The following is a 22198-nucleotide window of genomic DNA, read 5'->3' on the forward strand; positions in this document are numbered from 1 at the left end:
TGTAGTTCACAAAGGTTAGCAACATTATGGACTACTGCACAGAGATTGCAGGGGACTGCAATGCCATTTGATGAGGTGTTGCATTTCCATTTAACTTGATGGCTTTGTAGATACCCAATATAATGTAATACAAAGCAATATCAATTGGTTTTCACTTCTGGACCTTCCAAATTGATGCTAAAATGTTCTGCATTCATACTTAGATTTATACCTTGATACTGAGAAAACAGTATCTCAAATGATGCAAACTCCTTTGTTAGATTATTCTGATGCACTCAGAGAGAGAACTCACCTTAACTCGCAGTTGGAAAAAGAGGGAGCTTAGTCTACTCAAAATCAAACATTTGGCAAATCTATGTTCACACAAAAAACAACAGTAATCCCTATAGTTTAATGGGATCAAACCTGATTGCATTATTAGTTTGACTTGCATCTACAAAGAAGAAATGTTCTGAGCAAGTGTTATCACTGTTGAGTGAGATTATGTGACACTGATTCTAAACCTGCTGCAAAATATGTAGAAATGCAGGGACACATAATTAAAACATAGAACAGTACAGCACAGTACAGGCCCTTCGGCCTTCGATGTTGTGGTGAACGTTTATCCTACTCTGAGATCAAACTAACCTACATAGTCTTCATTTTGCTACCATCCATGTGCCTATCCAAGTGTCACTTAAATGTCCTGAAAGTATCTGACTTTACTACCACTGCTGACAGTGCATTCCACCCACCCAGCACTCTGAGTAAAGAACCTACCTCTGATATCTCTCCTAAATCTTCCTCCAATCACCTTAAAATGATGCCCCCCTCGTGATTGCCATTTCCACCGTGGGAAAAAGTCTCTGGCTATCTACTCTATCTATGCCTCTCATCATCTTGTACACCTCTATCAAGTTACCTCTCATCCTTCTTTGTTCCAATGAGAAAAGCCCTAGCTCCCTCAACCTTTCTTCATAAGTCATGCCCTCCAGTCCAGACAGCATCCTGGTAACTCTCCTCTGCACTTTCTCTAAAGCTTCCATATCCTTCCTATAATGAGGTGACCAGAACTGAACACAATATTCCGTGTGGTGTAACCAAGGCTCTGTAGAAATGCAGCATAACCTCCTAGCTCTTAAACTCAATTCTCCTGCTAATGAAAGCCAACACACCATACACCTTCTTAATGACCTGATCAACCTGGGTGGTAACTTTGAGGGATCTGTGGATGTGGACTCCTAGATCCCTCTGTTCCTCCAACTGCCAAGAATTTTGCTTTACCCCCGTAATCTGCATTCAAATTCAATCTTCCACAAAGAATCACTTCACATGTTTCCAGGTTGAACTCCATCTGCCACTTCACAGCCAAGTTCTGCATCCTGTCAATGTCCCGTTGCAACCTGCAACAGCCCTCCACACTATCCACAGCTCCACCAACCTTCATGTCATCAGTAAACTTACTAACCCACCCTTCTACTTCCTCATCCAAGTCATTTATAAAAATCACAAAGACAGAGGTCCCAGAACATCCAGGCTGAATACTTTCCATCAACTACCACCCTCTGTCTTCTATGGGCCAGCCAATTCTGTTTCCAGACAGACAAATTTTCCTGTATCCCATAGCTCCTTTCTTTCTGATTGAGCCTACCATGGGGAACCTTATCATACACCTTGTTAAAATCCATGGATACCGCATCCACTGCTCTACCTTCATCAATGTGTTTTGTCACATCCTCAATGAATTCAATAAGATTTGTGACCTGCCCCTCACAAAGCCATATTGACTATCTCTAATCAAGCTATGCTTTTTCAAATAATCATAAGTCCTGTCTCTCAGAATCCTCTCTAATAATTTGCCCACCACCAGTGTAAGACTGACTGGTCTGTAATTCCCAGGGTTTTCCCATTCTTGAACAAGGGAGTAACATTTCATCTTGGTGGTCAACAATAAGCTATGAGCAGGATTTTTATTTGAGAGAGTTGGGAAATTTTCCAACTTGTCATCCATGCCTTGGTAGAAAGTGCATCGAGCAGTGAGATTTGAATTCTGGGATTTTGGGGGAGGAGCTGGTAGGGTTACAAACTAGAGCTGGGAAATATTTAGAGACAGACACACGGGGGGTTGCCAAAAGGTGAGGTGTGCTGGTTAAGAGGTCCCCTCAGTGGTAAGGGACTTTCTCCCAGTGGCTTCATTTACAATGGGTCCTCTAGCCCTCATTCCCTCAACTTCCCATACACTGGCCATGCCCTAGGAGAAAGCAAGGACTGCAGATGCTGGAGCTCAGTGTCAGGAGTGGTACTGCTGGAAAAGCACAGCAAGTCAGGCAGCATCTGAGGAGCAGGAGAATCGATGTTTTGGGCATAATCCCTTCATTCTTGATAAAGGGCTTTATGCCTGAAAGGTTGATTAGCCTGATTCTTGGATGCTGCCTGACCTGCTGTGCTTTTCCAGCACCACACTCTCGACACTGGTCATGCCCTGTCAATTAAAACGTACCTCACCCACCTTCATTACCAGCCCATGCATACCAATGGTCTCTCATACAGTCCATGCCAACATTTGTCCCTGTATTTATCCCCAGTGATACCCTCCATGCTAACCCACAGCTCTTCCAAGCCCATTCATTCACTGTACACTCTGTACAGAAACAATAAAATGGATCATAACAATGCTATGTTTGCAAAAGCTTCAATGACAGTCATTCATTCATAGTGTTTTTAAAAAAAAACTGCAGTTAGTTTAACCCTATAAAGGTCTCAATCATCGAGCCTTTTAAAATATCAAAAGCAAAACTATCAAAGTATCAAAAGCACTTCCTGCTGCTGGAAAGATAGAGTCATAGAGTTGCACAGCACACAAACAGATCACTTGGTCCAACTCGTCCATGCCGACTGGATATCCTAAATAAATCTAGTGCCATATCCCTTTAAACCCGTCATATATCCATCCAGATGCCTTTCAAATGCTGCAATTGCACCAGCCTCCATCACTTCCTCTGGCAGCTCATTCCATACACGCAGCACCGTCTGCGTGAAAAAGTTGCCCCTTACGTCTCTTTTATATCTTTCCCCTCTCCCCTTAAACCTATGCCCACCCCAGGGAAAAAACTTTGTCTATTTATCCTATACAAGCCCCTCACGATTTTGTAGACCTCTATAAGGTCACCCCTCAGCCTCTGGCGCTCCAGGGAAAACAGCCCCAGCCTATTCAGCCTCTCCCTGTAGCTCATACCCTCCAATCCTGGCAACATCCTTGCAAATCTTTTCTGAACTCTTTCAACTTTCACAACAGCCTTCTGATAGGAGGGAGACCAGAATTGCACACAACATTCCAACAGTGGTCTAACCAATGTCCTGTACAGCCACAACATGACCTCCAACTTCTATACTCAATGCTTTGACCAATAAAGGAAAGCATACCAAATGCCTTCTTCACTATCCAATCTAACTGTGACTCCACTTTCAAGGAATGACAAACCGCACTCCAAGATCTCTTCTTGGAGACGTAAGGGGGCAACTTTTTCACGCAGACGGTGCTGCATGTATGGATTGAGCTGCCAGAGGAAGTGATAGAGGCTGGTGCAATTGCAGCATTTAAAAGGCATCTTGATGGATATATGACGGGTTTAAAGGGATATGGCACGAGAGTGTTCAGCAACACTCCCCAGGTCATAACCATTACGTGTATAAGTCCTTCTCTGATTTGCCTTTTCAAAATGCATCATCTCACATTTATCTAAATTAAACTCCATCTGCCACTCCTCAGCCCATTGGCCCATCTGATCAAGATCCTGTTGTAATCTGAGGTAACCCTCTTCGCTGTCCACTACACCTCCAATTTTGGTGTCATCTGAAAACTTACTAAGTATACCTCCTATGTTCACATCCAAATCACTTATATAAATGATGAAAACCAATCCATGTGACACACCGCTGGTCACAGGCCTCCAGTCTGAAAAGCAACCCTCTACCACCACCCTTTGTCTTCTACGTTCAAGCCAGTTCTGTATCCAAATGTTGGTCAACTTGAAAGGGTTCATAAAAGATTTACAAGGATGCTGCCAAGATTGGAGGATTTGAGCGAAAGGGGGAGGCTGAATAGGCTGGGGCTGTATTCCTTGGAGCGTATGAGGCTGAGGGGTAAGGTTTATAAAATCATTAGGGGCATGGATAGGGTAAATAGTCAAGGTTTTCTTCAGGTTGGGGGGAGTCTGATACTAAAGGACATAGGTTTAGGGCAAAAGGGTAACTTTTTCACGCAGAGGGTGGTGTATGTATGGAATGAGCTACCAGACGAAGAAGTGGAGGCTGGTACAATTGTAACATTTAAAAGCATCTGGATGGGGTACATACAGGAAGGGCTTCGAGGGATATAGGCCAAATCCTGGCAAATGGGATTCGATTAATTTAGGATATTGGGTCAGCATGGACAAGTTGGACTGAAGGGTCTGTTTCTGTGTTACATATCTCTATGCTTTTGTCATTTGTAAATAAACCATTGTGAGGTTGACAAAATAGCTCTAAGAAAAAGAGCTGTCAAACAAGCATATTTATTTTTCCCTTGGACAGAGGAATTTCAACAGAATAATGAGTGGCTGGGTCCCATTATGCATTCTTGGCCATCTTGTGCCGAAGGTTTGGGATCTCAGAATGAGAATGGGAATCCTAGAATCGAGATCTGCCTGCCATTTTTATTAAAGGTCTGCAGAAGCTGTTTCTGTGAAATGTGTGGCTCTGGAAACAATATTTTATGAATAAATTTGTTTAATATATACAATATTTGTTCTGCTGTATAATAACTAAAGCAATGCTTAGTTTGGAATGAAAATATATCTTGAGGAATAATCATAATTTTATGACAATCGAGGCTGTATAAAAGAAATACAAAGTACATACAAAGTGTGACTTTAATAGATCAAGATTAAGCAGCAGAATGGCTATTCTTCAGTCTTTTGAAAGTTGATGACACAAAACATTATTTGTTTCTCTTGCTACAGATACTGCTATACTTGCTGGGCATTATCTATTTATATCCTGGAATATTCCTTTATTAATTTTGGGTGTTAAGTGAGATTATCTATGTTCTGAAAGGTAAAAGGAGCTAGAAGGGTGATACTTCTCTTCCGGCTAAACTTGATTATGTTATTTTGACATTAGATTCGTACAGACCAATTACAAACTATTTGGATATACTCTGGTACCTCATTCCATATATACACCAGCCTCTGCGTGAAAAAGTTACCCCTTAGGTCCCTTTTATATCTTCTATTGAACAGAATAAAAGCTAAATTCTAATTTATAATTTCAGAAAAAAGATCATATGCTGTTTGCAATTTCTACCTGCAGACTCCTGTTATTGATGGTTGTTACCTTTTCAATTATGTTTCACAAGCTTTTTGTTTCACTTTCTACCACAGGACAGAAAGCTTAATTGAAATTTGCAAAAAGTTTCTATCATTTTAATGTGTAATTATCCCTTTTTATAAATATCTAATTTTAATATGTTTTGAAATGTAATTTTTAGTTTTATGAATATAACTACAAATAGAACATAAAGCTCATAAACAAAAAGATCAGCATAGTAAACACCAATCTAGAAATCAGCAGCTGGGTTGGATGGAGAGCTGCCTCCCCACTGCTTAAAAAGTGCAGCCCAGAAAGTGGTTGTTTTGAAGATTACAGCTAAATTAGTTTAAAATCATTCAGTACATCCCAAGTTGTTTTAAAAAAACCCATTTACTTCACCAGATCAAAGAAGAAATTGTAAATGCGAAAGGATAAAAAATTGAGGATAGCTTGAGCAGCATCCATTGTCATGGAGATGGTTAGACCTTATTAGGAAAGATTTCTGGTGTCAATCTATCTATTTACTGGGAGAAATATTTAAGTATTACTGTTTTCCTATAGCAAAATAATGCTATTATGGATTATAATGTCAGCAAAATAATAGGGATTTGGAACAGATTCATTCAATTAATTATTGTAAGATCCATTTTTCAGTACAAATAGAGATCATTAAACAAAATTTACCCGAAAAATAAACATGAATTATGACATCGTTGTGCTTTTCTTCAGAATAAAATTAATGCAGTGAGTGTAGTTATCATAGAATTAAAAAAACTGAAGGCAATCATACATTTGTTGCTTAGCAGTGCAATTTTGTATAACATTTTATTGAGGTTTAACAGACATACAGTCACAAATAAATGTACCAGTATAAATTTTGAGCAGTTACATTAACCATCCTTACAGTAACAGTCACATAGCAGGGTTACACCTTATATAATCATAATATCAATGATGGGTGTGGGTATATATATATTAAAGGAAAGAGATGAGAGAATACCTCATTTTAACATTTAAAGGGATACTGTATTCATCAAAAAGTGTTTGGCAAACCTTTTTTGTTTGGCGAAAAAAATAGGCATGCACCATTTTGTATCATGATGATATCATGACTGACTGATTCAGTGATATTTTTTGAACAATTAACATAATTGCATTATGAATTCGTAAACAAAAAAAGTTTTCTCAAAATACTTTTTTGTGACATCAGTGCCCCTTTAAGAGTTTTTCTGTGCACTGGAGTTGCCATTAACCCTGGTGTGATACAATGTGCTCCAGAATGGACTCCAAATTTATCACAGCTAGATTTTTATGTACTGAGTACTTTTTTAAGCATTTAAAAAAATATTTTGTACCTCTTCCCCCCCCCTTTAGATCCTTACAGTTGCCACCCTTTAGCACCATTATGCTTTATTCTTCAGTGGGGAGGAAGGGACAGTCCCAAGCTGTGGAGAGTTGCTGTGCTAAGATCATGCAGCAGAAAAGAAACTTAAATGGGTCAGCTTTCTCCTAATTTTCTTTTCTTTTGAGCTGGCGTTTAATGCAGTTCAAAAATCCCATATTGAGCAGTCCAGTCACAAGCAAAGAAAAATTTCCTTTAAACTTGCCCTCTGACAAATTCTCAAGCATTGCAGCAAATTGGCTGCTTCACCAGTTATGAGTTTAATAAATGCTACTGGTTAACAAAACACTACAATGTCTGGAGCACCTTAGAATGCAGAGACTGCAAGTTAAAATTAAGAATATTGATATTGCTTGAATATGCTTTTTTAAAATTGAGATCAATTCAACCTTTTTTTTAAAACTGGCAGCTCAGCAAGAATTTTTCAATTTTAATCGAGGATTAGTGCCTGCTTATTCCAGATAATTGCACTTTGACTATTAGTTGAAGATAAAGAAACAGTAGTATAATTTCTAAAGAAACCACAGCTTGGAGCTCTCCACTGACCTAGCTGAAGAAAAATAGCATTGAGGTGAGCAGTCATGTTAGGGAAAAATGGTAAAAATTGGGAGAATATAAATAGAAAAATATATCATTAAGGGGGTGGGGCCTTATATCTGCTGGCTACTGGAGTATCAGGAGTTACCCCAGCCCTACATTTTTTTAAACTTAATAAGTATTCGTAATTAGTTACTAATCTGAACTAATTGTTCTAATTGGGATGTTATTTGAATATAGATTTTACAAGAAGCTCTGAGTTTTATTGGCATAAACGTTCCCTTCTGAAAAAAACTGGATGCTATAGAAGAGGAGGGAAAACAAAGAGCTTTTTAGTCCTTCAAGTTGTTACCAGTTAAAAAGTGCTTCCCCAACTATAGGCTAACACTGCTCCAAAAGGAACAGATTTGCACAGGTCATCTTCAATTACTATTTTTCATTAACCTTTTTGGACATGTTATGACACATCTTGGGGGCAGGTGGGACTTGAACCTGGACCACTGTGCCACAACAACCCCCACAGGTCAACTTTAACATTTCGTTCTTTAATTTTATGTTGATTGTGCAACAAGTGTATTATCTAATAAAATCAGCACTTTGTAACTCAGTACTCTGGATAATGTGACGCACCTGGGACCATTTGTACTGGGAAACATGTCCACAATGAAGTCAGCAGGTAAGCAAGGAGGCAGCAAAGTGTGGCCACCCATGCGGTGAAAAAACTGCAGTGTTACAAGCTTCATTTCCCCACAGCACAGCAGCACACAGTTTAAAATACTAGGCAGAGAATTGGTTTCTGATAAATTTGCCAGAGTTGCATTTGATTCCACTTACAGGATCAGATGCACATATCTGAAATACATTAGCTTTCTAGATAGCAGAGTTCCTTCATTGTATGAGAAATGGAAATATTGGAGTTTGAAAATGTTCACATACAGTACTAGAAACATTTTTCCTAGTGTGCCAATATAATAAGCTAGCTGTTTCTGAATAAAACTTCTGGAATTTTCTTTTTGCTCCTCAGCAGCAAACATCCTACTCAACTAACTGATTAATTTAAGGGAACCAGGTCACACAAAGGCGTGATTTTATTTCCCCTAGATGTCAGCCAACTGGATCTACAGTAGAAAGAAACAATATACCAGAAGAACAAAAGAATACACAACAAGCCGATACACAACCGTGTACACTTTGCACAAAAAAACCAACACATTTATTCAAGTGTTCTCCAGCACAAGTACATCAGAAAGGAGCATTTTGCGCATTGAAAATGGGTGGAGGTTGACTGCTACATCTGCTCCACGTACTGACCTTTCCATAAACAGCTATGTCACGAGCAATACACTGTAATACAATATTCACTGAAATACAATCTTCAGTGAAATCTCTTAACTTTGAAATGCACATTATCGTCAATAAATATTATCAAAGTTATAATGACAGTAAAATGAAGAAATAAAACCAAAGAAATACTGTTTGCTGCGTGGAATGTGGAAAGAAAATGCACTGCTGCTGGGGATCAAGCAAATACATATGTAACAGTAAAAGTATTAGCAAATTTACTACATTGTCTTCAATATGAATACATGATTCCCACAAATAAGCACCAACTACGGCACTGTCTAGGCTAAAACACATGAAACTGATTTTTTTTCTTTTCAAGTACAAAGTTAAAATGCCTTTTTCTTTTCTTAAAAGAGTAAAATAATAGTGCTTTTCCTTGACTATGAGAACTTAATAAATCATCGTCAAGAAAGCAGATTTCTTTCAATATTTCAGAAAAAAAATGTGTAGCACCATATGAATCGACAACTGCTTCAAGGAAAACTGACGGTTGTGTTTGATCAAGTACTGACAGCAGAAATACGATTCGCATAAACAACTTATAAACAAAAAAAACGTAGATTAACAAAAAAAAAGCCAAAGGATAAGGAAGGAAATGGGAACAAAGAAAAAAAAAGAGGCAAAATTACACCATCAAGCTGCACTGTATTGACTTGTACCTGATTATATGCAGCTACAAGGAGGGGTATTTCCTGGTATAAAAGAGACCCCTTAGGAAATTTTAAAAAAATTCAACCAAAATAAAAGGAAAACACAGATGTAAAAAATTCATCAGTCCTTCAGTAAAAAACTGCAGCCTGTCATTTAGTTTTGGATGACCAAACACATCACTGCATGTTGGCTGGCTATTTGTGCTGCCTATAAGTGACCTGTGAAGTAAGCACCAGGCCTTAGCCCAAGGATGAAAGCTTAAGAAAAAAGCACCATTTTCTGTTATATATTTTTTCTTATTGTACAAACATGATAGAAAAATTACAGTCATGGCAAGAGTCCTTAAAAGTGACTTCTTGAGAAAATGAAAACATTACTACATTTTCACACTCAAGCCACTAAAGACCACCTTAACAACATTAAATGTTGCTCTTTCCTGATTATTTTACAATTCTGCCTCTTGTAAACGGTAAGGCAACATCAGAGCTGATGTTTTCAATCACCTTTTGTAAAAGCACCATTGCAGAAATTGTTGCACAGTAGTACCTTTTTCGAACAACTATCAGTGTATTGTAAATGAGAGGTACTGGCAGCTGATAAACTGTTTCTTCATGGTTTCTGGATGTAGGCACCTGAAGTATTATATAGTATTTGTATGTAGCGTTGATTTTTTTGCTCGAGATAGATACCAGAAATGGTGCTGGTAAGGCAAGGCTCAGCTGGCTGACTTGATGTTCCAGGCTCTGTTCAAATCCAGCTTCTTCTTGCTGCTCCTATCCACCTACACAAGGCAAAATTGTCATTTTCCCAGTGCTGCAAAGGATTGAACAGCCTCATCTCAAGTACAGCTTGAACACAACATAAACAATAATTACAAAATCACCCATTAAAATAGCTGAAAATTAAAAACATTTAAAAAATTAAATAGGATAAAAATGATGACATTTAAAATAGTGAAATTAAGTAACATCTAAGAGAATGTGACTTTTTTTTTCCTTGGAGTAAATTAATTTCTTTCCTTTTTTTTAATAAGTTCCTTTGTCTTCTTTGTTTTCAAACACAGGCAAAATATTCTTTCAGTGGTGCAAACAGGTGACGTATGACAGGAACGCTCCAGGATCGCCCGAGAAGTCTTTGTCGGGCAAGGCGGCTCATATTGGAGACATCTGTGTAATGGACTGGGAAACCAAACACCCTGAAGAAAGAGTAAAACACTTCTATTGTCAACAACGTTACAATGAGATTTCATTCTAATGAAACCTATTTCAGGACTATAAAAAATCTGTCCATTCACGTATGTATACATACATTGTTATAAATCAATGAATTGATATCTGTGAGCATTTGTAACTGAAAACTGGGAAAATGCCAGACTGAAACAAGAGAAGTTTGAATTTATTCTAGAAAATGAATTCCCATCAGTTGATTAAACATTTAATAAACTAACAGAATATCAAATATTTCCATTCCTATGACTTTCAGAGATAACACAGAGTCATAGAGATGTAGAGAACAGAAAGAGACCCTTTGGTCCAACTCGTCCATGCCGACCAGATATCCTAAATAAATCAAGTCCCATTTGCCAACACTTGGCCCATATTCCTCTAAAGCCTTCCTATTCATTTAGCCATCCAGATGCCTTTTAAATGTTGGAATTGTACCAGCGTCCACCACTTCGTCTGGCAGCTCATTCCACACACGCACCAAGCTCTACGTGAAAATGTTATCCCTTTGGTCTCTTTTAAATCTTTCCCTCTCACTTTAAACCTATTCCCATCCTGGGAAAAAGATTTTGTCTATTTACTCTATCTATGTCTCTCAAATTCCCTCTATAAAGTCAACTCTTAACTTCTGATGCTCCAGGGAAAATAGCTCCAGTCTATTCACCATTCAACCCTATCAATATCCTTGTGAATCTTTTCTGAACCTTTTCAAGTTTCACAACATCCTGCCTATAGCAGGGTGACCAGAATTGCACGCAATATTCCAAAAGCGGCCTAACCAATGTCTTGTATAGTTGCAACATGACCTCCAACTCCTCTACTCAATGCACTGACCAATGAAGGCAAGTATGCCAACGCCTTCTTCACTACCCTGTCGAACTGTGACTCCACTTTCAAGGAGCTATGAACCTGCATTCCAAGTGCAGGTCTCTTTGTTCAGCAACACTCCCTAGGACCTTACTATTAAGTGTATAAATCCTGCCCTGATTTGTCTTTCCAAAATGCAACACCTCACACCTATCTAAATTAAACTCCATCTGCCACTCCTCAGCCCATTAGCCCATCTGATCAAAATCTCATTGTAATCTGAGGTAACCTTTGCTGTCCACTACACCTCCAATTTTGGTGTCATTTGCAAACCCACTAACCATATCTCCTATGTTCACAACCAAATCATTTATATAAATGACGAAAATCAGTGGACCAGCACTGATCCTTGTGGCACACCACTGGCCACCGGTCTGAAAAAACAACCCTCCACCACCACCCTCTGCCTTCTACCTTTGAGCCTGTTCTGTACCCAAATGGCTAGTTCTCCTTCTAGTCTGTGTGATCTAACCTTGCTAAACAGTCTATCTTGAAGAACCTTGTTGAATATCTTACTGATGTCCATATAGATCACATCCACTACTGTTCCCTCATTAATCCTTTTTGTTACTTCTTCAAAAACCTCGATCAAGTTCGTGAGACATGATTCCAAGTAGCAATTTGCTTTTGCACATTGTAATGGTGTGAGGCTAAAATACCTTTTTATTTGCTGCAAGCTTCAATTTACCAAGGCAGTGTTCAGCTGAGCATTTGCACTGTGACAAGTGGCTCGAGGGTATGAACAGTCATAGAGTCATCGAGATGTACAACCTGGAAACAGACCCTTCGGTCCAACCCATCCATGCTGACCAGATATCCCAACCCAATCTAGTCCCACCTGCCAGCACCCAGCCCATATCCCTCCAAACCCTTCCTATTCATATACCCATCGAAATGCCTCTTAAATGTTGCAATTGTACCAGCCTCCACCACATCCTCTGGCAGCTCATTTCATATACATACTACTCTCTGTGTGAAAAAGTTGCCCCTTAAGTCTCTTTTATATCTTTTCCCTCTCACCCTAAACCTATGCCCTCTAGTTCTGGACTCCCCAACTCCAGGGAAAAGACCTTGTCCATTTATCCTATCCATGCCCCTCACAATTTTGTAAACCTCTATAAGGTCACCCCTCAGCCTCCGACGTTCCAGGGAAAACAGCCCCAGCTTGTGCAGCCTCTCTCTATAGCTCAAATCCTCCATCCCTGGCAACATCCTTGTAAATCTTTTCTGAACCCTTTCAAGTTTCACAACATCTTTCCAATACGAAGGAGACCAGAACTGCATGCAATATTCCAACAGTGGCCTAACCAATGACCTGTACAGCTGCAACATGACCTCCCAACTCCTGTACTCAATACTCTGACCAATAAAGGAAAGCATACCAAACGCCTTCTTCACTATCCTATCTACCTGCGACTCCACTTTGAAGGAGCTATGAACCTGCACTCCAAGGTCTCTTTGTTCAGCAACACTCCCTAGGACCTTACCGTTAAGTGTATAAGTCCTGCTAAGATTTGCTTTCCCAAAATATAGCACCTCGCATTTATATGAATTAAACTCCATCTTGCCACTTCTCAGCCCATTGGCCCATATGGTCAAGCTCCTGCTGTAATCTTCACTGTCCACTACACCTCCAATTTTGGTGTCATCTGCAAACTTATCAACTGTACCTCTTATGCTCGCAAAATGACAAAAAGCAGAGGATCCAGCATCGATCCTTGTGGTACTCCACTGGTCACAGACCTCCAGTCTGAAAAACAACCCTCCACCACCACCCTCTGTCTTCTACCTTTGAGTCAGTTCTGTATCCAAATGGCTAGTTCTCCCTGTATTCCATGAGTTCTAATCTTGCTAATCAGTCTCCCATGGGGAACCTTGTCGAACGCCTTACTGAAGTCCATATAGATCACATCTACTGCTCTGCCCTCATCAATCTTCTTTGTTACTTCTTCAAAAAAACTCAATCAAGTTTGTGAGACATGATTTCCCACGCACAAAGCCATGTTGACTATCCCGAATCATGCCTTTCCAAATACATGTTCATTCTGTCCCTCAGGATTCCCTCCAACAACTTTCCCACCACCGAGGTCAGGCTCACCGGTCTATAGTTCCCTGGCTTGTCTTTACCGCCCTTCTTAAACAGTGACACCATATTTGCCAACCTCCAGTCTTTCGGCACCTCACCTGTGACTATCGATGATACAAATATCTCATCAGGGATAGTTGGTTGGATGAAATGGAGAAACTTAAAGAAAAAACTATGATTGTAAAAAATAAAAGTCTCAACCTTGATTCTTCTGGCCTCATAAACTATCACCCATTTGCAACTTCCTTTTTTTCTCTGAATGCACTATTGCCTTGAAAATGCATGCTAATGTTGCTGAACATCATGTAACAGCACTGAAATAACCCCAACATCACGCGTGAATCTGTCCTTGTAATAGCACTGAAATAACCCCAACATCATGTAACAGCACTGAAATAACCCCAACATCACGCGTGAATCTGTCCCTGTAACAGTACTGAATTGGATCCAATGCATCACAAATTGTATCTGTTAGAGAGATTAGTGAACTATCTTAATTCTTTAGTAGCCTTTGACAAGCCCAATCATACATTTGTCCTTTGGTGCCTAACGACTCTTTTGCAGTTCAGTGGGACTGCCATTGCTTGTCAGACTTGACTTTTACATATTCATAGTTAGATCATTTCCAGCAATAACTTCTCTTCCCATGTACAACATTACCCCTGGATTACTAAGGATATCATTGGCTTCTGCTCTTTCTTCCCTTTCTACGTGACTTGGTAATAACATCTTACATGTACACAACTGAAGACCTGTTCTCTGTCCCTATGATAACACCTTAATCTTTCTTCTGCCTCTGTGTTACAAGGTTGCTTGCCTCACATTAAGTTGAGAATAAGTTCAATTTCCTCCAACAACCAAATTGCAGTCACTTGACACCATTTTGAACTTGTTGCGCCACAGTAAATGCCCATAGCCCAAATTTCAATTGAATGAGGGAAGGTTTGGACTTTAGTTCAGTTCAGAATTTTGCATTCGGATACTCAGTGTGGGGCTGTAAGAAACATTCACTTTATATTTTGGAGTTGCCACTGTGCACTGATGTCACTGTTAGAGATAGAAGTGAACATACAATGAGAAAGAAGTAATTGGCATGAAGCAACTCATCTAATGGGATCTTTGCAGAAGTTGAGACTTCAGTGTTTGTGGCCATCAGAAGCACTGTAGAGTGGGGTCCAGTACTCTCAGACACTTCTTTGATATTGTACTGTGGAAATGTTTAAATCCACCTGACAGCGTAGACAGAGTATCGGTTTAACATTATTTCTGACAAAGGGACAGAGCACTGAACAAGAAATTATTGAAGCCTGTGACAAAGGCAATGTAATAAATGTAATGGCCAGGGAACTTTAATCTTCCTATAGATGGCACAAGTCAAATTGGCAAAGTGATCTGGAAAATGGGTAAACATTCTTTCCACATCTACCTTGCCAAGTTCCCTTCGGCTCTTTCACATTACAATCATGTCTTGCTCTTAGTCTTCCAAACTGTAGCAAATACAAGTACAGCTCAACCGACTGTACAGCCCATCCCACTGTACAGCCCATCCCACTGTACAGCCCATCCCATTGTGCAGCCCATCTGACAACACAGCCCATCTCACTGTACAGCCTATCCGACTGTACAGGCCGTCCGACTTTTCTTAAGAAGACATCCTGTACACTCCAGGTCCATAAACATTCTCTGAACTGCTTCTAATGCATTTACTCCCTTCTTTCAGTAAGGTGACTGGTGTTGTACACAATAATCTAGTTGTGGCCCCTCCACACACCCATGCCCTGTATGACCAGAAGATAATCTCACTACTTTTGTTCAATCTCCTGACAATCAATGATAACTTCTTTTCTAATTACTTGCTGTATCTTCATACTAATCTGCTGTGATTCATACTCTTGGAAACTGTGATCCCTGTGCATCGCAGAGCTCTGCAACTGCTCAATATTTAGATAATATGCTCTTTTTTATTCTTCTTACCTAAATGGTCAATATTACATTTTCCCCCATTATCCATCTACCAAAACTTTGCCTGCTGACTTAACCTATTTAGACCCCTCTGCAGACTCCTGATGTCCATTTCACCTACTTCCGTACTTATCTTTGAGTCATCAATAAATTTCGACCCTTCACCTAAATCACTTCTATAAACTGTTAAAACTTGAGGCCTTAACACTAATTCCCTAAGGCATTACATCTTGCAAACCAGAAAATTACCTATTCATGCCAATTCTCTTTCCTGTTACCTGGCAATTTCCTCTCCATGTCAATATGTTACCCCCTAGAAGATAAGTTTTTACTTTCTGCAATAACCTTTAATGTAACCTATAAACAGGATGGTCTGCACCTGAACCTGAGGGGCACCAGTATCCTTGGGGGGAGGTTTGCTAGTGCTCTTGGGGGGGGTTTAAACTAACTCTGCAGGGGCATGGGAACCCAGACTGTAGCTTTAGGGTGCAGGACCTGGAGTGTAGGGAGGTTAGGAATATGGCATCAATCTTAAAGGAGGGTGCCTGTAAACAGAAGAGTGGCTTGAAGTGTGTGTACTTTAATGCCAGAAGTATACGAAATAAGGTAGGTGAACTCGCAGCGTGGGTTGGTACCTGGGACTTCGATGTTGTGGCTATTACGGAGACATGGCTAGATCAGGGACAGGATTGGCTGTTGCAGGTTCCAGGGTTTAAATGTTTTAGTAGGGTCAGAGGTGGGGGTAAAAGAGGGGGGGGTGTGGCTTTGCTTGTCAAAGATAGTATTACAGCGGTGGAAAGGAAGATGGACGAAGATTTGCCATCTGAGGTAGTTTGGGTGGAGGTTAGGAATAGGAGAGGTGAGGTCACCCTGTTAGGAGTCTTTTACAGGCCTCCTAATAGTCCTAGAATCGTTGAAGAAAGGATTGTGAAGATGATTCAGGAGAAGAGCGACAGTAATAGGGTGATTGTTATGGGAGACTTTAACTTTCCTGATATTGATTGGGAAAGCTATAGCTCAAGTTCGTTAGATGGGTCAGTGTTTGTGCAATGTGTGCAGGAGAGTTTCCTGACACAATATGTAGATAAGCCAACAAGAGGTGAGGCCATACTGGATTTGGTTCTGGGTAACGAACCAGGCCAGGTATTAGAACTAGAGGTAGGTGAGCACTTTGGGGATAGTGACCACAATTCGGTGATTTTTACTCTCGTGATGGAGAGGGATAAGTGTGTACTACAGGGCAAGAGTTATAGCTGGGGGCAGGGAAATTATGATGCGTTGAGGCATGACTTAGGATGTGTGGATTGGAAAAGTAGATTCCAAGGCAAGAGCGTAATTGATATGTGGAACTTGTTAAGGAGCAACTATTGAGTGTCCTTGATAAGTACGTACCTATCAGGCAGGGAGGAAAGGGTCGTGTGAGGGAGCCGTGGTTTAATAAGGAGTTGGAATCCCTTGTTAAACGGAAGAGGGCGGCCTTTGTAAAGATGAGGCGTGAAGGTTCAATAGGGGCAATTGAGAGTTATAAGGTAGCCCAGAAGGACCTGAAGAGAGAGCTAAGAGCAGCAAGGAGGGGACATGAAAGGTCCTTAGTTGGTAGGATTAGGGAAAACCCTAAGGCTTTCTATAGGTATGTTAGGAATAAAAGAATGACTAGGGAAGGAATAGGTCCAATCAAGGATAGTAATGGGAAGTTGCGTGTGGAGGCTGAAGAGATTGGGGAGGCGCTGAATGAATACTTTTCGTCAGTATTCACTCAGGAACAGGACATTGTTGTCGATATAAATACTGAGGCACGAATAAGTAGAATGGATGGCTTTGAGATATGTAGAGAAGAGGTGTTGGAAATTCTGGCAAGGGTGAAAATAGATAAGTCCCCTGGGCCTGATGGTATTTATCCTAGGATTCTCTGGGAAGCAAGGGAGGAGATTGCAGAGCCATTGGCCTTGATTTTTGTGTCCTCTTTGTCGACAGGAGTAGTGCCAGAGGACTGGAGGCTAGCAAACGTGGTTCCCTTGTTCAAGAAGGGGAGTAGGGATAATCCTAGTAACTATAGGCCAGTGAGTCTCACTTCTGTTGTGGGCAAAGTCTTAGAGAGAATTGTAAGGGATAGGATTTATGCACATCTGGATAAGAGTGATGTGATCAAGGATAGTCAGCATGGTTTTGTGAAGGGCAGGTCGTGCCTCACAAACCTTATTGAATTCTTTGAGAAGGTGACTAAGGAGGTAGATGAGGGGAAAGCGGTAGATGTGATATATATGGATTTTAGTAAGGCGTTTGATAAGGTCCCCCATGGTAGGCTACTGCAGAAAATACAGAGATATGGCATTGAAGGTGAGTTGGAGGTTTGGATTAGGAATTGGCTCTCTGGAAGAAGACAGAGGGTAGTAGTTGATGGCAAAGGTTCATCTTGGAGTGCCGTCACTAGCGGTGTTCCGCAAGGATCTGTTTTGGGACCATTGCTGTTTGTCATTTTTATAAATGACCTGGAGGAAGGGTTAGAAGGTTGGGTGAGCAAGTTTGCGGATGATACGAAAGTCGGAGGAGTTGTAGACAGTGAGGAAGGATATGGCAGGTTACAGCGGGATATAGAGAAGCTGCAGAGCTGGGCAGAAAGGTGGCAAATGGAGTTCAATGTAGCTAAGTGTGAAGTGATTCACTTTGGTAAGAGTAATAAAAAGATGGATTACTGGGCTAATGGTAGACTACTTGGTAGTGTGGAAGAGCAGAGGGATCTTGGTGTCCATGTACACAGATCTCTGAAAGTTGCCACCCAGGTAAATAGTGCAGTGAAGAAGGCATATGGCGTACTGGCTTTTATTGGTAGAGGAATTGAGTTCCGGAGTCCTGAGGTCATGCTGCAGTTGTATAAGACTCTGGTGCGGCCGCATCTGGAATATTGTGTGCAGTTTTGGTCGCCATACTATAGGAAGGATGTGGAGGCACTGGAACGGGTGCAGAGGAAGTTTACCAGGATGTTGCCTGGTGTGGTAGGAAAATCCTATGAGGAAAGGCTGAGGCACTTGGGGTTGTTTTCATTGGAGAAAAGAAGGTTTAGGGGTGATTTGATAGAGGTGTACAAGATGATTAGGGGGTTAGATCGGGTTGACAGTGAGAACCTTTTTCCACGTATGGAGTCAGCTATTACAAGGGGGCATAGCTTTAAATTAAGGGGGGGTAGATATAGGACTGATGTTAGGGGTAGGTTCTTCACTCAGCGAGTCGTAAGTTCATGGAATGCCTTGCCAGTAGCAGTAGTGGACTCTCCCTCTTTATGGGTATTTAAGCGGGCATTGGATAGGTATATGGAGGATAGTGGGTTAGTGTAGGTTAGGTGGGCTTTGATCGGCGCAACATCGAGGGCTGAAGGGCCTGTACTGCGCTGTATTCTTCTATGTTCTATGTTCTATGTAACCTTCTGAACAGTTCTGAAAATGGCCACTGGACCCAAAACGTTAACTTTGCCTTCTCTCTTTAGAGGCGCGTGACCTGCTGTGTTTTCCAGCAAATTTATGTTTTTGTTTCTGATTTCCAGCATCTGCAGTTCTTTGGTTTTCTTGTTTACTATTTACTTGGTACGGGTGGCACGGTGGCTCAGTGGTTAGCACTGCTGCCTCACAGCACCAGAGTCCCAGGTTCGATTCCAGCCTCAGGTGACTGTCTATGTGGAGTTTGCACATTCTCCTCGTGTCTGCATGGGTTTGCTCCGGTTTCCTCCCACAGTCCAAAGATGTGCAGGTCAGGTGAATTGGCCATGCTAAATTGTCCCGTAGTGTTCGGTGCATTAGTCAGAGGGAAATGGGTCTGGGTGGGTTGCTCTTCAGAGGATCGGTGTGGACTTGTTGGGCTGAAGGGCCTGTTTCTACACTGTAGGGAATCTAATCTGCTTCCCTTGTGATTATACATTTCTTGAATCATTCCTTTCCTCTATATCCTGATTCACAGCCTTTTCTGTGATATTACTCATATCCTTTACAGTATAAAATCCCTCAATGAGAGGGATCCTGTTGACAAAGAGGTTATTGACTCGGGTTGTTAACCTGGGCCAATCAGAAAGCCCTTGTTAACCAATATAAACAGGGGATTAAAAAAATATAAACAGTGGATTTAGAATCTCCTCAGTTCAGGGGACTGACTCTGAGCTGGCTGGCCACAGCCCAGTGTACTGTGCACAAGTCAATAAAGGGTGAGTTGCTGACAGGATACCAGTCTCTAAGCAATTATCTTACCTGCCATCTCCTTGTTTAACCATTCCTGATTCTCCACACTCACTTTCTATAGGACCAATGCTCCCTTTGTTATTTCTTTCATTTTTTTCAACATCTGGAGAATATTACCAATATTTTTATATTTCTAGTTAGCTTTCTTATGTATTCTGATTTGCCCTTCCTCATTACCTGTAAGCTATTTTGTGTGTTTTCCATATTTTGTCCAATCCTCTGACCAGCCACCCGTCTTTGTATGATTATATGGTTTTTAAAAAATTTGACATTATTGTTAACTTTTTCAGTTAACCATGATGGTGGGTCCTTACTTGGAATTTTTCTTTCTTATTAGAATGTGCCTGTCCTCTGTATTCTGAAATATACACTTTAATGCCTGCTACTGTATTGCTATTGACCTGTCATTTAAATCTACCATTGTTACCTAGGAGTGCCTTCACTACAAGATTATTAATTAATTCCATCTCACTGCATAATACCACATCTACTATAGCCTGTTCGCTGGTTGGCTCCAGATTGTACTGTTTCAAGAAATTATCATCTCAAACATACTATGAACTCCTCATTTAGACTACCTTTGCACATCTGAATTTCTTTCAATCTACACGTACATTAAAATTTCCTAGGATTATTGCCATGCTTTTGTGACAAACATCCATTATTTCTTCCTTCATTCTCCATTTAGTGTGTGGTTACTTTTAAAGAGCCTTTGCACCACTTTGACAAGTGAATTCCCATCATTCTGGATTCCGATGTCCACCCAGACCCTGCTTCTAAGTCCTGGGTTCATTAATTCAGATCATCTCTCTCCATTGTGACAGTACCATCACAATTAACAAAGGCACTCCTCCCGTTTTTCCGAGTCTCCTGTCCTTACTGTCCTGTACTTCCAATATTCAGTTTCCAATCCATGTCATCTTGCAGCCATGCGTCTGTTATAGCACAGCCCTAGAGCTAGTGTCCTTACAGTTGGGATGTTGTTCAATCTACAATCCAAAACCAAAACTATTCTGATCTCATTCATCAGACTTTAATATGCAGAGGATACTTGTGTGTGCTCAGAAATTAAGTTTCAGTCATTGTCAACTCCTTTTCTGAAGGATATGAGAAAATGGATTTTCATAAAACAGACTGAAAATATAAGTCCTTTTCTAACCCACTTCCACAATACCTCACCTCTGACCGTCACCCCATAAAGATCAGTGCTGGAAGCTCAGCTATTTACATACTCTGCTCATGATCTAGACAAGGAGACAGAACAAAGTATTTGTATTTACTGACCATCAAAGTTAACCAGGAACACAAGCTACGAGAACACTGAAGGCTTTAAAGAGGTAAAGACAGATTAGGTACATGGACAACAAGACAGCAGATGGAGTAACATGTTGGAAAGTGTGATGTTATTCACCTTGGTTTTAAGAACAGAAAGGTAGAATATTTTCTAAAGTTGTTAAACATAACTATTGGTGTTCAGAAGAACTTGGGTGTACTTGTCAAAAAACGTAATGTAGCATGCAAGTAAAGTGAGAAATTAGAAAGATAAATAGCATGTGAGTCTTTATTGCAAGGGGACTGGAGTTAAAGAATAAAGAATCTCTTCAACGACTGTACAGAGCTTTATAGAGACCACAAAAGGATCGGTGTGTCCAGTTTTGGTCACCATATTTGAAGAAGGATATTCTTGCACTGGAGATGATACAATAAAAGTTCATCAAATTGGTTCCTGAGATGAGAGAGTCGTAGTTCCTATGATAAGAAGCAGGGGAAATTTGAATGCGTATTTTACGGAGTTTTGAAGAATGAGGCGCAATCTAATTGGAACATAGAAAATGCTGAAGCAACTTGACAGGACAGACACTGAAAGATTGTTTTCCCTGGAACAGGAATTTAGAAAATGAGGCAACAATCCCAGGAACATAGGCTATCATTCAAGCTGGAGATGAAGAGAAATTCCTTCACTTCAAGGATTATGAACCTTCTGAATTCGTATCCTTAAAGGAATGTGCATGCTCTAACTGAACCTACTTAAGGTTGATACAGAGATATTTTGGTCTCTTGAAGAATTATGGTATGATTACAATGAGAGAGGTGTTTTCTGAAACACCAACTCACCTTGCTCCCATTTCCTTGATATACTGAAGGGAGACAGGAAGTGGATAGGAAGGTGGAATTGAAGCTGAAAGTCAGTACTGATCATGTTGAATGGCAGAGCCAGGTACCCCATTCCTTTTTTGAACCTTTCATGCTCTGTTTTCCTCCATCTTAGTTCGATACTAAGATAATGTATATCTTTATCTGTTTATTTCAGTGAGTGACAGCTAACTTAACTGTACATCCAGAAAGTTGAAGCAAAGCAGACCCTAGGCCCGAAAAGATTCTTCAGTAAGCGGTAGATCTCCCATCTTCAGCTGCTTCATCAATAACCTTCCCTCCATCATAAGGTCAGAGGTGGGGATGTTCGCTAATGATTGCACAATGTTCAGCATTATTCATCACTCCTCAAATACTGAAACAGTTCAGTTCAAATACACAAGATCTGGACAATATCCAGGCTTAGGTTGATAAATAGCAA

General features: G+C 40.4%; 1 protein-coding gene across 10 annotated transcripts in view; it reads right to left on the minus strand.

The window, feature by feature from the left end:
• Window positions 1–6119: 6119 nt before the first annotated feature.
• LOC140467006 (DNA (cytosine-5)-methyltransferase 3A-like) overlaps window positions 6120–22198 on the minus strand; it is a 638661-nt gene continuing 622582 nt past the window's right edge. For all 10 annotated transcript variants that reach the window (XM_072563080.1, XM_072563028.1, XM_072563020.1 and 7 more), the window contains one exon: window positions 6120–10457. In XM_072563080.1, coding sequence (XP_072419181.1) covers window positions 10316–10457 — 142 coding nt within the window. In that variant the 3' untranslated portion in view covers window positions 6120–10315. The remainder of the gene's footprint in view (window positions 10458–22198) is intronic.

The sequence above is a fragment of the Chiloscyllium punctatum genome, chromosome 3 (assembly GCF_047496795.1).
Source record: "Chiloscyllium punctatum isolate Juve2018m chromosome 3, sChiPun1.3, whole genome shotgun sequence".
NCBI lineage: Eukaryota > Metazoa > Chordata > Chondrichthyes > Orectolobiformes > Hemiscylliidae > Chiloscyllium > Chiloscyllium punctatum.